This window comes from Orcinus orca, chromosome 4 (genome assembly GCF_937001465.1).
Source record: "Orcinus orca chromosome 4, mOrcOrc1.1, whole genome shotgun sequence".
Lineage (NCBI taxonomy): Eukaryota > Metazoa > Chordata > Mammalia > Artiodactyla > Delphinidae > Orcinus > Orcinus orca.
This window is the reverse complement of record NC_064562.1, coordinates 136,309,616-136,326,246: the sequence shown is the minus strand read 5'-3', so window position 1 is coordinate 136,326,246 and position 16,631 is coordinate 136,309,616. Positions and strand designations below refer to the sequence as shown.

Sequence of the window (16,631 nt, the reverse complement as noted above, 5' to 3'; positions counted from 1 at the left end):
GACCAAGGAAACCACCAAAAGTAAGTTAAGTACCATAAATTGGCTTGTTTTGGGGTAGTATTATTTTTAATTTTTCCATGACCAAGATTTCAAGTGTTCAAGTTTATAAAACAACAAAAAATAACAAAAACATGTAAAAATCTGTCCAACTGTTCTGTTAAATCTAGTGAAAACTAAACCTGACTTATTTTTTACTGTGTTTCAGTATTTTACACCATATCAGTCACAAATTTAAGTACAATATTTATACCTCATGCTCTTGCAATTTTGCCCCTTTAATCATTACTGGGTTTTTTCCAGTCTTCTCAAGGGCTTTTTAAATGTGTCTGACACCTGCCTGTTGTTTTTGGCTATTACAATTCAAATCAAGGTTGTATAAGTTCCCGAATGTCTAGGGAAGGCAAGTTAACCCAAGCGTTAACTATGGTTAAATGTTATGGAATAAGCTCATAAAAACCCAAAGTCACATGAGATAGAACTATATATATGCAATGTGAGTAAAGGATCTTGAAAATTAATAAAAAGTACAGCATCAGCACACAGAGAAGGCCATTTTGGGAAAGCACTTCAAAGAGTTTGAAAACAGGCATTAAGTACTAGGCAAGAAATGCCGTGGGCAAGTAAAAACCCCTAAAAAGTGAGAGGGTCTGGCAGAGAAGGAAATAGAATTCAAGCTGTTTTCTCAAAAAGTATAATACAAACCTTCCCCACAATTCATTTATTCAGAAAAGAAAATGACACATTTCTTCAGAACTTACACTGTGGGCACCAAGCTGACTACAGTTAAGCTAGCTATAAAGTGCGCTTGTGCACACCCCCCCAGAAAAATCCCTTATATTAGTGACCACGCTCATGACTCTCAATCCCCTTTACTGACTACTGTGCACAATCTTAAACACGAGGTCTCAACTTCCATGTTTTAATCTCTAGAAATAACCTTTCTCTTGAGCTACAAACTCGTATTCAACACCCTTTTGGACATTTCTGCCATATTGCTCAAAAGGCATTTCAAACTCCACGTATCTAAATCCCAATCTGGTACCTGCTCTCCCACCTCCAACCTACTTTTCCTCCTCACATGCTAACTCTTCCTAGAGTTGGGGTATTTCCATCTGCCAGTCATTAAAAGTAAAAATTTTAATCACCTTTGCCTTCTTTCTCATTTCTCACATACAATTAATCATCAAGATTCTAAATGCTATCCATTTCATTATAACACTTGCTTAGTCAAATGTCTTTCTTACTGAATCATGAGTTGGTAGATACCAAGGAGACCATCTAATGCACTTTGTTTACCATGTACAGTGCCAGACATACAAAAGGTGCTTAATATATATTTGAGTTATTGTTGCAATACTAAAACATTTACAAATATTTTTAGTGTTATAGACATGAAACTGTAATATTTATTTCAACCCCAATTAAATTTCATTCAAAAGAGATTTAAAAGAAGGAAAAAATAACTAATCTCTCTCAGCTGAAATCCACAAATAAAAATTGAACTGACACAACAACAAAATGCTCTATTATTAAGTAAACTTCTTGGAAGTGTAAAAGCATTCTTTTCCTTCTAAATTTCTCTAGGTCTTCTTTGATTCCAAATACTAAAGGTTTTGTTATTATTTGTTATATATATTGTCATTTTTTACTTTTAGCCATGTGTTATAGAATACTTTCATGTCAAGACATTAATCTGATACAAGCTCAACTCAAAAAACAATCTATTAACATTTACAGTTTTAATATATGATGTCTCAAATTTAACATGTCAGCTTATATGGTGCACAAAATTTAAGTAAATTCAATCTAACTTCTACATAACTTTGTGATACTGACCACGGCACAGTAACTATTCTATTTGTCCTAAGAAAAATACATAATTATTAGTTATTCCCTAATAGCCATTCAATCATTGATAAAACTAACTATATGTCTTTATTTAACATGGATGTTAATAACTGTCAACTTAAGAGCATGGGGCACATAAGACAACACTATTTGGAGACATCAAGATTTTTTTAAGTTGAAAAAAGAAAAAAAAACCCTAATGGAAATTAAACAGAAACTCAAAAGGTTTCAGACTCCAGATGAGCCCAAATAGCAATAAACTTGTGTAAGGAGAATAAAGAGTTAGGGTCCACAAAAGGCATGAAACTGGACATAGTTCCTAGTGAGACTCTAAATTAGAAGCTGTACCCAGGTGAAAGAAAAAATAACTAAAACTCTAAAAGAAAGTATTTTTTATAATGTTGGGGCCTGGGGCCAGAACCAACACACCTTTATAGGCTTCAACTGAGAACTGCAGTAAAACAGGCAAGCTCAGGGAAGCCTCAAACCCACTTTCTCTAGCCAACTTCCTCTCAGGGCTCTTCTCAGTCACTTTCCACTATCTTGTGGAACATGAACAGAGGGATGATGAATAGGAAAGGTCTCCTCCAAAGCCCTCACCCAAGGAATCGACAATCTCCCTGTGATTCTGCTCCTTCCCTGCATTCCACTCATCATGTACAGCGCAGTACAGAACACTTGAGCTGGCCTTTTTTTTTTGGCCACACTGCGTGGCATGCAGAACTTCCCCAACCAGGGATGAACCTGTGCCCCCTGCAGTGGAAGATGGAGTCTTAACCACTGGACTGCCAGGGACGTCCTGAGCTGGCCTTTTCAACTTCAGTTACATTCACTGAATCCAGACATAATATGTATGCCCTGATACTGACCTTAGAACTCTTATTTAATTAACAGACTTTTTTGTTTTGGTAAAGTTTAAGGTTTACAGAAGAACTGAGCATACAGTACCAAGAGTTCCCATATACTCATCCCTACCCCAACACACGCTCAGTTTCCCCTATTCCTATCATATATTAATATAGTGTGATACATTTGTCACAATGAACCAATATTGATACATTATTATTAACTGAAGTCCACAGTTTATTCAGGTTTTCTTAGTTTCTACCTAATGTCCTTTTAGGATCTCATCCAGGAAACCACAACAGTATATTTAGCTGTCCTCTCCTTGGGCTCCTCTTGGCTGTGACAGTTTCTGAGACTTTCCTTATTTTTGATGACCTTGACAGTTTCAGGAGTACTCGTTAGGTACTTTACAGAACGTCCTTCAATTTGGGTTTGCCTGATGTTTTTCTCACAGGTAGACATGGATTATGAGTGTTTGGGAGGAAGACCTTGGGAAGAAAGGACCATTCTCATCGCATCATGCACGGGTACATACTAACAACATGACCAATTGGTGTTAACCATGATAACCTGGCTGAGGTAGGTTTCTCCACTACCAAGTAACTCTGCCCCTCCCTCCTTTCCATAAGGAACCCTCTTGTAAGGAAGTCATAACTATATGCAGCCCACACTTAAGAGTTAAGTAGTTATGCCCTCTAAAACTTCTTCACTTACGTTTTAAATATAATCCTCTCAAAAGGCCTATAGAGATGAAAAAACTAAGTCTTAGAGAACGCATTTAAGGTTACAGAGCTAAAAAGTGCTAGTGTTAGAAATCAAACCAAAGCTATCTGAATCCTAGCTTAATGCTCTTTTCAATGTAATACACTCAATCTCAAGGGCACAAATTATATAGTAATAGGTAAATTTCAAGCTTCACATTATTCAACCACTAGTCTTTTTCCCTACACTTCCATTTAGTTCATCAGGTTCCTGTTTCTTTGGCAGAGTTTACCCTTTCTTATTAACTCAATCAACTTCCACTCCAAAGCCATACTATTTCCCTCAGTTTTCTTTGTCTGAGAGAAACAAAATTATTTTTTAAACTAGGTCCCAGAAACATCTTTCCACATCTCTGAACCTGCCCCATAGAAACTGCCTGAACTACCTTCTCAAGTAATTTGGTGTAACTAATGAAAAAAAGCACTGGGTACTAGTTTTATTTAAAAAAAAAAAAAAAAGGAAAATGGAAGGCTGTATAATACAGTGGGGTTTAGTGCTTAGACTCTGGAGTCAGAAAGTCCTGAGATCAAATTTCAGTTCCATTACCACCACTTTGACTTGGAAAAGTCACTTCACCTTCTTAAACATCACTATCCTTATTTGTAATCCTAGAAACTAATCTTAAAGCATTCAGTATGTAAAAGAGGTATCTATGCAGTTTTCCATGCAATATCTGCAAAATGAAAGCTCTATGATTTATAGATTAGCCTAATTTTTTTTTTAAAGTTTAAAGATGAACTTGGAACCTACAAAGTTCAAATTATCTTGTACTTTTGGTAACAGAATAGTAGGGAATCTAGTTAAACGAACAATAGTAATTACTTTGAATTGTGCACTGCTTTCAGTAAAATACAGGTTTTTCCTGAAAATGGGTTGTATTTTGCACAATTCCTCTCTGGGACAAGTGTCAGAAAAAGTTTCCCCCAAAAGTTAAGGATATACTAAGTTCATTACATTCTTGTACTCACCAATACAGCTAATAAAGGACTTGCTGAAAATCCCTGTCAGAGGCCTAATCACTCTTCTTCCAGAATCAGTAACAGTTCTTCATAAAGTAAAGCAGCCCAGCCATTCAAGGGTAATTAATCTATTGTAGCACTCCAGACAAAAAGCAAGCGAGAAGCAGAGAGGAAATTTCAACTGGAAAATATTTTGACGTAATTGACCCAGATGACAAACTAAACTTAAGCGTATGTCAAGTGCTACAGTCTGCACAAAAACACACACAGATGCCAAAGGCTATTAAGAGCCCACACAAGCCAAGGTGAAGTCTTAACTCTGAGTAAAATACAAATCTTGTAATCACTGTTTAGAAAAGATGCCCAGGGGAAGATAAAGCGTTCTTTCATAAACTCAGAGAAAGAAATGTTTAAACTTTTAAAATTCTTTATCTTTGGAATTAAAGGTAATCACCATTGCAAAAAGTGTTAGGGAGTTTATTCTTTCAATACATGCAGAACACTTGTGTTTCTCAAAACCAGAGTCTACCTATTTTTTTCTGATCACTTTCAAAATGTGTGAGATTTGTTATTTCAAAAAGTTCAAATTTAATTATAACACTTAAATCCCACAGAAAACAATTATCTATGTTGGAAACAAAAGATAACTTTTTCTTTGTAGGAAAATAAAACTTGAAAGAATACAATATGAATTCCTAACTTCTTTGACTTGATATCCTCATACATATATGGTATGATATAGCTATTTTAACTCTTCTCATAAGCATTAATCAGACCAAGATGAAAGGACCAATGAAAATGCATAAAAAAGCAAATATTTTTTGTGTTCCCAACTTTTTCTTTTGTAATTTATAAACACATAGGAAAAGTTGAAAGAATAGTAAATGAACACCCATTGTTCACTTAATATATCCTCCACCCAGATTCAAAAATTGAATAATACTGTCAAAGTACACTAAATTGTATAATGAATAAAAGTCCACATTAAATAAAAATTAGTAGTAAGTAGGATATGTAATAATCCCTAAGCAAGTACAAACTCAATTTATTAAGAAAATTTCTTAACATCATTTATCTTTTGTGTGTGACATAAAAGAATTAAATAGTTAATGAAAGGTGCATATAAATTAACACATAGCTGGTTATTTTACATGAAAAAAGAGTCTTCCTCATTTTCTCATCATGAAAAAAGACAAAAGTGAAACTGTAAAGTTATGAAAGGTTTCATATGCAAAAGCAGTAATAAATATATTTCTAAGTAATCCTAGGATAGGCCAGAAAGCAGTCCTGGTAAGCACCTGGAACTGTTACCTTGGATCACAAAGGAGTGAGATACTAATTTGTAAGGAAATATATGTGCTCTTTCTTCCTTGACATTCAAGTGTAAATAACTGTGAGCTAAATCCTCATTAAATAAGTTTTAGATTTCCAGTGGACAGGAAAAATTCAATTATGAATATACACTGTGGAAGGCAGGCACAGAAAAATGGAGATGACAGAAAAAAAAGAGTAGGAAATGCCAGTAAAATGACCATTTCCACTACCACAAGACAAGAGGACAAGGACCAAAGAGAAATCAAGATGTCTCTGGAAATTTCAAAATCACTCATTACTCCAACATTTAAAACTGCAACCTTTAAAACTATGGTAATGATTCAGCGTAACTAATCATAGTGACAATGGTCCCCTCCCCAAATCCCTATCCAATGTCTTCTACAAGATAATAAAAAACAGGCAAACACTAGTGATTGTGAAGATACTGATTCTTAAAAAGCAAATAGCCTAAATACATCTAAATATCATTCCACAAAAAATTTAAGTATAGCTAATCCTTGAAAAATGCGGGGGTGAGGAGCTCTGACCCTCCATGCAGTCAAAGATCTAAGTATAACTTAGTGTAACTTATAGTCGGCCCTCCATTTACACAGTTTCCCCATATCCGCGGATTCAACCCACCTCGGATAATGTAATACTATAGTTTTACTATAGAAAAAAAATCCACGTATAAGTGGAACCACACAGTTCAAACCCACGTTGTTCAAGGGTCAACAGTAAAGTAAAAGACTGACACTCTGAAATAGGTTTTATACATTCAACCTGCCAATGATTTCAATGTTTTAAGATTAAAAAAACATACTTTATTACAAAAAAATTCCCTGACAACATCAAAATAAATTATCATGTACCTTTTCTGAAATGACTTTGATAGTTAACATATTTAAATATGTATTTTTGCGATAAAGTCTACAGAAATGGATTTAAGGTTTTATATATACATATACATATATACTAAAATATATATATATATTTAGTAAATGGATATATTATCATGTTACACAGAAGTTAATAACAAAATTAATATCTAGTCCTATAGTAAATGCAAAACTACATATCAGGTAAGATAATCTATCCCAAGTAATAGGGCAGGGCAGTAAACAAATAAAATATGCATGTGTGTGTTTCAGAATATAAATAATGTCTATATATCTTCTGACTGGGAAAGTGTTTTTAAAAAATTTATTTTCGGGGACTTCCCAGGTGGTCCAGTGGTTAAGAATCCGCCTTCCAATGCAGGGGACACAGGTTTGATCCCTAGTTGGGAAACTAAGATCCCACATGCCGCAGGGCTACTAAGCCCGTGCTCTCTACAGCCCATGTGCCGCAACTAGAGAGCCCGCATGCCACAACTTCTGAGCCCATGCGCTCTGGAGCCCGTGTGCCACAACTAGAGAAGTCCACATACTGCAACAAAGAGCCCGTGTGCTGCAACTGAGACCCGACACAGCCAAATAAATAATGAATATTAAAAATAAAATGATTTGTACCATATAAGGTATTTGATTTCTTTTAAAATATTATGTTTGTAAATATTAAATTTATTAAATTCAATCAAATTTATAATGAAGTCTTGGTTAAACAAAAGTGATTAGTACAATTTAAAAATGTAGAAACTAAAGAAAACTGGTTTCTATTACACATGTGTGTAAGAAATATTGAGAATCAAGAAACTAAACCATGATTTGCTGATTATAGGCACTAATTTATCTCCCATCTCCCTATATTATATTGCCATCAATCTCAAATAAAAATCAACTACTCCTTAAGATGGCCTTTTATGCTCTCCTAAGAGTAGGAATCAGAGGATTGGATGGGGGTGCCTAGAAGACAGAGTAGCAGTTAAAAAATTTAACACCCTACCTTTACAGCTAGGAAATTCAGCCCACTCTCATTGGCCAAAGCCTTTGCAATCATTGTTTTAGAGCATCCAGGAGGCCCATACAAAAGAACTCCTTTAGGTGGCTGAATACCCATTTGGGTGAAAGACTCTGGATGTTTCAAGGGCCATTCCACAGCCTGTTTCAGCTTCAGTTTGATATTTCCCAGTCCTCCTATATCTGACCAGGATACCTGCAAAACAAACAAACAAATAATAAAAATTAAAAAATATATATATGCAAGAAGGAAAACAGAACTATTTAAGAATCAATAATTTCCTAAAAATAATTTCAACAGCATCAAGAAGTAAATTAGGAGTTTATAAAATGTGAGCTGTGTATTATAGAAATACTAAAGAAAAACAAAATGTTTCTGTTTGCCAAGACTTGTATAAGTAACTGGTTCAACGATTGAACATTCTGATAAGTCTATATTCTATTCTATGTGGCTGTAAAAACTAGCTTTCATCTGTTTGAAAATGGTTTGAATCAGTGATCCAAGGTCTCATCTATACATCTAAGTTCATGTATTTCTTTTTTAGCAAAATTACTTTTAAATATCTTCTGTAGGTCCTTATGGAACATGTAATCTTTTCTGCCTTTGGTATATTAATAAAGAATCCTCAAAATTTTGTTCCCCCCAAAAGGCCCCCCAAACAAGATAGCTCTTTAGATATTTACTTAATAAATATTCATTGAGAACTACGTACCATATAGTGTACACAGGAAATAGATAAGACATAAATCCAGACTTTAAAGAACTTAACAACTACCAGTAACATGCACATAAATAACTATAGTACAATGGAAAGCATACTAACCACAATAACAAAGAAACAGAAAAAGACTTTGGGACTTCCCAGGAAGAAAAGATTATTCCCAGCTGGAAGGCAAATCTGAAAGCCAACTCTTGAAGCATGGATGAGATCCAGAAATGTGAAAATAGGGACAATGTCAGATAGAGGCCAGTGAGAGGCCCAAAAAAAGGGGGTTCCCTTTTCTCCATACCCTCTCCAGCATTTTTTTTTTCTTTTGCGGTACGCAGGCCTCTCACTGTTGTGGCCTCTCCCGTTGCAGAGCACAGGCTCCGGATGCGCAGGCTCAGCGGCCATAGCTCACGGGCCCAGCCGCTACGCGGCATGTGGGATCTTCCAGGACCAGGGGTGAACCTGTGTCCCCTGCATCGGCAGGCGGACTCTCAACCACTGCGCCACCAGGGAAGCCCTGTTTGTAGATTTTTTGATGATGGCCATTCTGACTGGTGTGAGGTGATATCTCATTGTAGTTTTGATTTGCATTTCTCTAATGATTAGTGATGTTGAGCATCCTTTCATGTGTTTGTTGGCAACCTGTATATCTTCTTTGGAAAAATGTCTATTTAGGTCTTCTGCCCATTTTTGGATACCTAGGAATAAACCTACCTAAGGAGACAAAAGACCTGTATGCAGAAAACTATAAGACACTGATGAAAGAAATTAAAGATAATACAAACAGATGGAGAGATATATCATGTTCTTGTACTGGAAGAATCAACATTGTGAAAATGACTATACTACCCAAAGCAATCTACAGATTGAATGCAATCCCTATCAAACTACCAATGGCATTTTTCACAGAACTAGAACAAAAAATTTCACAATTTGTATGGAAACACAAAAGACCCCGAATAGCCAAAGCAATCTTGAGAAAGAAAAACGGAGCTGGAAGAATCAGGCACCCAGACTTGAGACTATACTACAAAGCTACAGTAATCAAGATAGTATGGTACTGGCACAAAAACAGAAATATAGATCAATAGAACAGGACAGAAAGCCCAGAGATAAACCCATGCACATATGGTCACCTTATTTTTGATAAAGGAGGCAAGAATATACAATGGAGAAAAGACAGCCTCTTCAATAAGTGGTGCTGGGAAAACTGGACAGCTACATGTAAAAGAATGAAATTAGAACACTCCCTAACACCATACACAAAAATAAACTCAAAATGGATTAAAGACCTAAATGTAAGGCCAGACACTATCAATTTTTAAATTTTCTGTTGAACCTTTAAAGTAGGCTGCAGGTATGACACTTCTAAATACTTTAGCATATAAACTCAAAATGGATTAAAGACCTAAATGTAAGGCCAGACACTATCAATTTTTAAATTTTCTGTTGAACCTTTAAAGTAGGCTGCAGGTATGACACTTCTAAATACTTTAGCATATCTCTCATGAAAATAAACATTCTGGGAAGAAATTTTTAAGGAAGGTAGTCAACAACTATTAAAAATTAATAGATCAGAAAGTAGAAAGAATTAAAAAGAAATGGTCAGTAGATCTGGCAATGAGGTTACTGGATAGTGGTTTAATTCAATCAGTAGAGTTTATTTTTATGCCTTTTAAGAGTGGCATATATACATACACACAATACACACATACATGCATACACATACATACAGGCATACGCATGCATACATACATACATAGAGGAACAGTGTGTGTGTGTGTATATATATATATATATATATAATGGATAAAAGCTGTATTTATAACTATCATAGATACACAAGTCAGGGAAGCAACTTATAAGAACTAAAATTACACTATGTTATTGTTATGATGCTGCATGATACCCATTCAGTTGTTACTATGCAACTATTATACAATGAGAACAGCATGCTCTGTTGGAGAACATGCTCCATGAGAAACAGCTATTCCATACCTTGGAGCATATTTGAGTTATACCTTGAGTACTATAGCAGAATATTTAGTTAAGCTAATTTAATAAGCACACATATAGATAAAATTTTCAAGATTAGTACATAACTATATCCTTCCTAATTAATAGCATTTAAAACAAAATACAATGATATGCCTATAAATGGCTAGGAGGATGTTTTTCTCAGATATATATAAAACTAAATAAACCTGGCAATATGATAAAATTTGGTATTTAATACATTTGAGTGTGTTTGGTTTTTAATCAGTCTTTTAAAAAATCTTTAAAAAGAGTCATTTAAAAGAACCTAATATAAGATATTAAACTCACATGGAACACACATGGAAATCACCAAAATAAAAGGAAGTCCATATCATAAAAAATGATCTCTTTAGTTAGGGATCAGGGAATAGTAGCAAACAGTGTCAGCTGGACCAGGAGCTGAACAAGGTGTGTTCCTCAAGAGAAATTAAGATGCTCTTACCAGAAAACTGAATGTTCACTGGACATGGAACAGGCCAAAACACTAATGCCACTGCATGGACTAGTAGTCTATACTGAGGAGTTGGTCCATTGCCCTGAAGGCTGTAAGAACCAGCAGAAAAGTGAAACAATCCTATCCCCTTCCTATCTCCTGACCTTCGGGGCTCTTGCTTCACCAACTGTCTCTCTCTATTCCTGCTTTAATTATATTCTTCACTATATTTTTTCCTCAGCCTACAAATATTTCCTTTTTCTCCCCATCCTTCAAAACAACCTTACTTTGATATTATTTCTACCTAATATTATACCTCCTCCTTTCTCATCATTAAACTTTTTGAAAGATAGTTAGTACCCCTCTACTTCTACTGCACTTATATTTTCCACTTTATATTTCAGTTAAGTATTTATCCCCCCAAGCAGTGATAGGAAAGGAGAGTAAAAGATAAAGACAAAAAGTTTAAGACTGGCAGGAAAGCAGGGAGCTAAGGGCATTATGTCAGAACATCTCTAGACTCTCAGGAAAATTTGAGGCAAAGTCATCTGCAGAAACATCAATCAAACTATTAAATACTGACTAAATGCCTATTTCATACTATGCTGGTTCCTGGGAACAAAATAGTTCTTGTCCATACTGAGTTTTTGACCTGATGGAATATTTCCTTAAAAAGGCATACTTTCATAATTATGCAATTACTATAAAGCCTGGTATATGCTAAAAGGGTAGTCACAGAGTTTAAATGGACGGTCTGGAAAAGCTTTTCAGAAGTGACATATGAGGTGGGATCTAATAAACACAGAAATTAGTCAGCTGAAAGTAACAGCAAATGCCGTGGAAAAGACAAAGGTAAAAAAAAAAGCATTATACATTAGGAGAACTAAATAAAAGTAATTAAGGAACAGGGGTGCGGAGGGCAAAGCGGAGAGATTCCCGCATAGAGGATCGGTGCCGACCGGCACTCACCAGCCCGAGAGGCTTGTCTGCTCACCCGCCGGGGCGGGCGGGGCTGGGAGCTGAGGCTCGGGCTTCGGTGGGAGCGCAGGGAGAGGACTGGGACTGGCGGCTCAAACACAGCCTGAAGGGGTTAGTGCACCACGGCTAGCCGGGAGGGAGTCCGGGGAAAACTCTGGACCTGCGGAAGAGGCAAGAGACTTTTTCTTCCCTCTTTGTTTCCTGGTGCGCGAGGAGAGGGGTTTAAGAGCGCTGCTTAAAGGAGCTCCAGAGACGGGCGCGAGCCGCGGCTAAAAGCGCGGACCCCAGAGACGGGCGGGAGACGCTAAGGCTACTGCTGCCGCCACCAAGGGGCCGTGTGCGAGCACAGGTCACTATCCATACCCCTCTTCCGCGGAGCCTGTGCAGCCCGCCACTGCCAGGTTCCCGGGATCCAGGGACAACTTCCCACTGAGAACACACGGCACGCCTCAGGCTGGTGCAACATCACGCTAGCCTCTGCCGCCGCAGGCCCGCCCCGCAGGCAGTGCCCCTCCCTCCCCCCCCCACCCCCCCGCCCCCGGCCTGAGTGAGCCAGAGCCCCCGAATCAGCGGCTCCTTTAACCCCGTCCTGTCTGAGCAAAAACAGACGCCCTCCAGCGACCTACACGCAGAGGCAGGGCCAAATCCAAAGCTGAGCCCCTGTGAGCCCTGAGAACAAAGAAGAGAAAGGGAAATCTCTCCCAGCAGCCTCAGAAGCAGTGGATTAAAGCTCCGAAATCAACTTGATGTACCCTGCATCTGTGGAATACATGAATAGACAACGAATCATCCCAAATTGAAGAGGTGGAATTTCAGAGCAAGATCTATGATTTTTTCCCCTTTTCTTCTTTTTGTGAATGTGTATGTGTATGCTTCTGTGTGAGATCTTGTCTGTATAGCTTTGCTTCCACCATTTATCCTAGGGTTCTATCCGTCCTTTTTTTTTTTTTAAATTTTTTTCCTAATAATTAATTTTAATAACTCTATCATACATTACTTTCTTTCTTTCTTTCTTTCCTTCCTTCCTTCCCTCCTTCCTTCCTTCCTTCCCTCCTTTAGACAAGGAATCATCCCAAATTGAGGAGGTGGACTTTGAGAGCAAGATTTATGACTTTTTCCCCTTTACCTCTTTTTGTGAGGGTGTATGTGTATGCTTCCGTGTACGATTTTGTCTGTATAGCTTTGGTTCCACCATTTGTCCTAAGGCTCTATCTGTCCCTTTTTTTTTTTCTACAATTATTTTTAATTCAATAACTTTATTATACTTTATTTTATTTTACTGTATCTTCTTTCCTTTTCTTTTCCTTCCTTCCCTCCTTCCTTCCTTCCTCCCTCCCTCCTTTCTTTCCTTCTTGCCTTCTTTCCTTTTCTTCTTCCTTCCTTCCCTCCTTTCTTTCTTTCTTTCTTCCTACTTCTACTAATTCTCTCTACTTTCTCTCCCTTTTATTCTGAGCCGTGTGGATGAAAGGCTCTTGCTGCTCCAGCCAGGAGTCAGGGCTCTGCCTCTGAAATGGTAGATCCAACTTCAGGACACTGGTCAACAAGAGACCTCCCAGCTCCATATAATATCAAACGGCGAAAATCTCCCAGAAACCTCCATCTTAACACCAGCACCCAGCTTCACTCAACGACCAGCAAGCTACAGTGCTGGACAACCTATGCCAAACAGCTAGCAAAACAGGAACACAACCCCACCCATTAGCAGAGAGGCTGCCTAAAATCATAATAAGTCCACAGACACCCCAAAACACACCACCAGACGTGGACCTGCCCACTAGAGAAACAAGATCTAGCCTCATCCACCACAACACAGGCACTAGCCCCCTCCACCAGGAAGCCTACACAACCCACTGAACCAACTTTAGCCACTGGGGACAGACACCAAAAACAACGGGAACTACGAACCTGCAGCCTGTAAAAAGGAGACCCCAAACACAGTAAGATAAGCAAAATGAGAAGACAGAAAAACACACAGCAGATGAAGGAGCAAGATAAAAATGCACCAGACCTAACAAATGAAGAGGTAATAGGCAGTCTACCTGAAAAAGAATTCAGAATAATGATGGTAAAGATGATCCAAAATCTTGGAAATAGAATGGACAAAATGCAAGAAACAGTTAACAAGGACCTAGAAGAAATAAAGATGAAACAAGCAATGACGAACAACACAATAAATGAAATTAAAAGTACTCTAGATGGGATCAATAGCAGAAAAACTGAGGCAGAAGAACGGATAAGTGACCTGGAAGATACAATAGTGGAAATAACTACTGCAGAGCAGAATAAAGAAAAAAGAATGAAAAGAACTGAAGACAGTCTCAGAGACCTCTGGGACAACATTAAACGCACCAACATTCGAATTATAGGGGTTCCAGAAGAAGGAGAGAAAAAGAAAGGGACTGAGAAAATATTTGAAGAGATTATAGATGAAAACTTCCCTAATATGGGAAAGGAAATAGTTAATCAAGTCCAGGAAGCACAGAGAGTCCTATACAGGATAAATCCAAGGAGAAATACGCCAAGACACATATTAATCAAACTGTCAAAAATTAAATACAAAGAAAGCATATTAAAAGCAGCAAGGGAAAAACAACAAATAACACACAAGGGAATCCCCATAAGGTTAATGGCTGATCTCTCAGCAGAAACTCTGCAAGCCAGAAGGGACTGGCAGGACATACTGAAAGTGATGAAGGAGAAAAACCTGCAACCAAGATTACTCTACCCAGCAAGGGTCTCATTCAGATTTGATGGAGAAATTAAAACCTTTACAGACAAGCAAAAGCTGAGAGAGTTCAGCACCACCAAACAGGCTTTACAACAAATGCTAAAGGAACTTCTCTAGACAAGAAACACAAGAGAAGGAAAAGACCTATAATAACGAACCCAAAACAATTTAGAAAATGGGAACAGGAACATACATGTCGATAATTACCTTAAATGTAAATGGACTAAATGCTCCCACCAAAAGACACAGATTGGCTGAATGGATACAAAAACAAGACCCATATATATGCTGTCTACAAGAGACCCACTTCAGACCTAGAGACACATACAGACTGAAAGTAAGGGGATGGAAAAAGATATTCCATGCAAATGGAAACCAAAAGAAAGCTGGAGTAGCAATTCTCATATCACACAAAATAGACTTTAAAATAAAGACTATTAGAAGAGACAAAGAAGGACACTACATAATGATCAAGGGATCGATCCAAGAAGAAGATATAACAATTGTAAATATTTATGCACCCAACATAGGTGCACCTCAATACATAAGGCAAAAACTAACAGCCATACAAGGGGAAATCGACGGTAACACATTCATAGTAGGGGACTTCAACACCCCACTTTCACCAATGGACAGATCATCCAAAACGAAAATAAATAAGGAAACACAAGCTTTAAATGATACATTAAACAAGATGGACTTAATTGATATTTATAGGACACTCCATCCAAAAACAACAGAATACACATTTTTCTCAAGTGCTCATGGAACATTCTCCAGGATAGATCATATCTTGGGTCAGAAATCAAGCCTTGGCAAATTTAAGAAAATTGAAATTGTATCAAGTATCTTTTCCAACCACAACGCCATGAGACTAGATATCAATTACAGGAAAAGATCTGTAAAAAATACAAAACATGGAGGCTAAACAATACACTACTTAATAATGAAGTGATCACTGAAGAAATCAAAGAGGAAATAAAAAACTACCTAGAAACAAATGACAATGGAGACACAACGACCCAAAACCTATGGGATGTAGCAAAAGCAGTTCTACGAGGGAAGTTTATACCAATACAAGCCCACCTTAAGAAGCAGGAAACATCTCGAATAAACAACCTAACCTTGCACCTCAAGCAATTACAGAAAGAAGAACAAAAAAACCCCAAAGTTAGCAGAAGGAAAGAAATCATAAAAATCAGATCAGAAATAAATGAAAAAGAAATGAAGGAAACAATAGCAAAGATCAATAAAACTAAAACATGGTTCTTTAAGAAGATAAACAAAATAGATAAACCATTAGCCAAACTCATCAAGAAAAAAAGGGAGAAGACTCAAATCAACAGAATTAGAAATGAAAAAGGAGAAGTAATAACTGACACTGCAGAAATACAAAAGATCATGAGAGATTACTACAAGCAACTCTATGCCAATAAAATGGACAATCTGGAAGAAATGGACAAATTCTTAGACATGCAAAAACTGCCAAGACTGAATCAGGAAGAAGTAGAAAATATAAACAGACCAATCACAAACATTGAAATTGAAACTGTGATTAAAAATCTTCTAACAAACAAAAGCCCAGGACCAGATGGCTTCACAGGCGAATTCTATCAAACATTTAGAGAAGAGCTAACAGCTATCCTTCTCAAACTCTTCCAAAATATAGCAGAGGGAGGAACACTCCCAAATTCCTTCTACGAGGCCACCATCACCTTGATACCAACACCAGACAAGGATGTCACAAAGAAAGAAAACTACAGGCCAATATCACTGATGAACATAGATGCAAAAATCCTCAACAAAATACTAGCAAACAGAATCCAACAGCACATTAAAAGGATCATACACCATAATCAAGTGGGGTTTATTCCAGGAATGCAAGGATTCTTCAATATACACAAATCTATCAATGTGATACACCATATTAACAAATTGAAGGAGAAAAACCATATGATCATCTCAATAGATGCAGAGAAAGCTTTTGACAAAATTCAACACCCATTTATGATAAAAACCCTGCAGAAAGTAGACATAGAGGGAAATTTCCTCAACATAATAAACGCCATATATGACAAGCCCACAGCCAACATCATCCTCAATGGTGAAAAACTGAAA

The 16,631-nt window shown here is 37.1% G+C and overlaps 1 protein-coding gene across 3 annotated transcripts in view; it reads right to left on the bottom strand.

Moving 5' to 3' along the window:
- The window catches only part of SPATA5 (spermatogenesis associated 5), a 351,881-nt gene that overhangs the window by 262,733 nt on the left and 72,517 nt on the right, over positions 1-16,631 (bottom strand). For all 3 annotated transcript variants that reach the window (XR_007477250.1, XM_033419372.2, XM_004265109.4), the window contains exon 11: positions 7,614-7,823. Coding sequence is in view for 2 of the 3 variants with exons in the window: in XM_033419372.2 (XP_033275263.1) it covers positions 7,614-7,823 (210 nt within the window). In the remaining variant the exon portion in view is untranslated. The remainder of the gene's footprint in view (positions 1-7,613; positions 7,824-16,631) is intronic.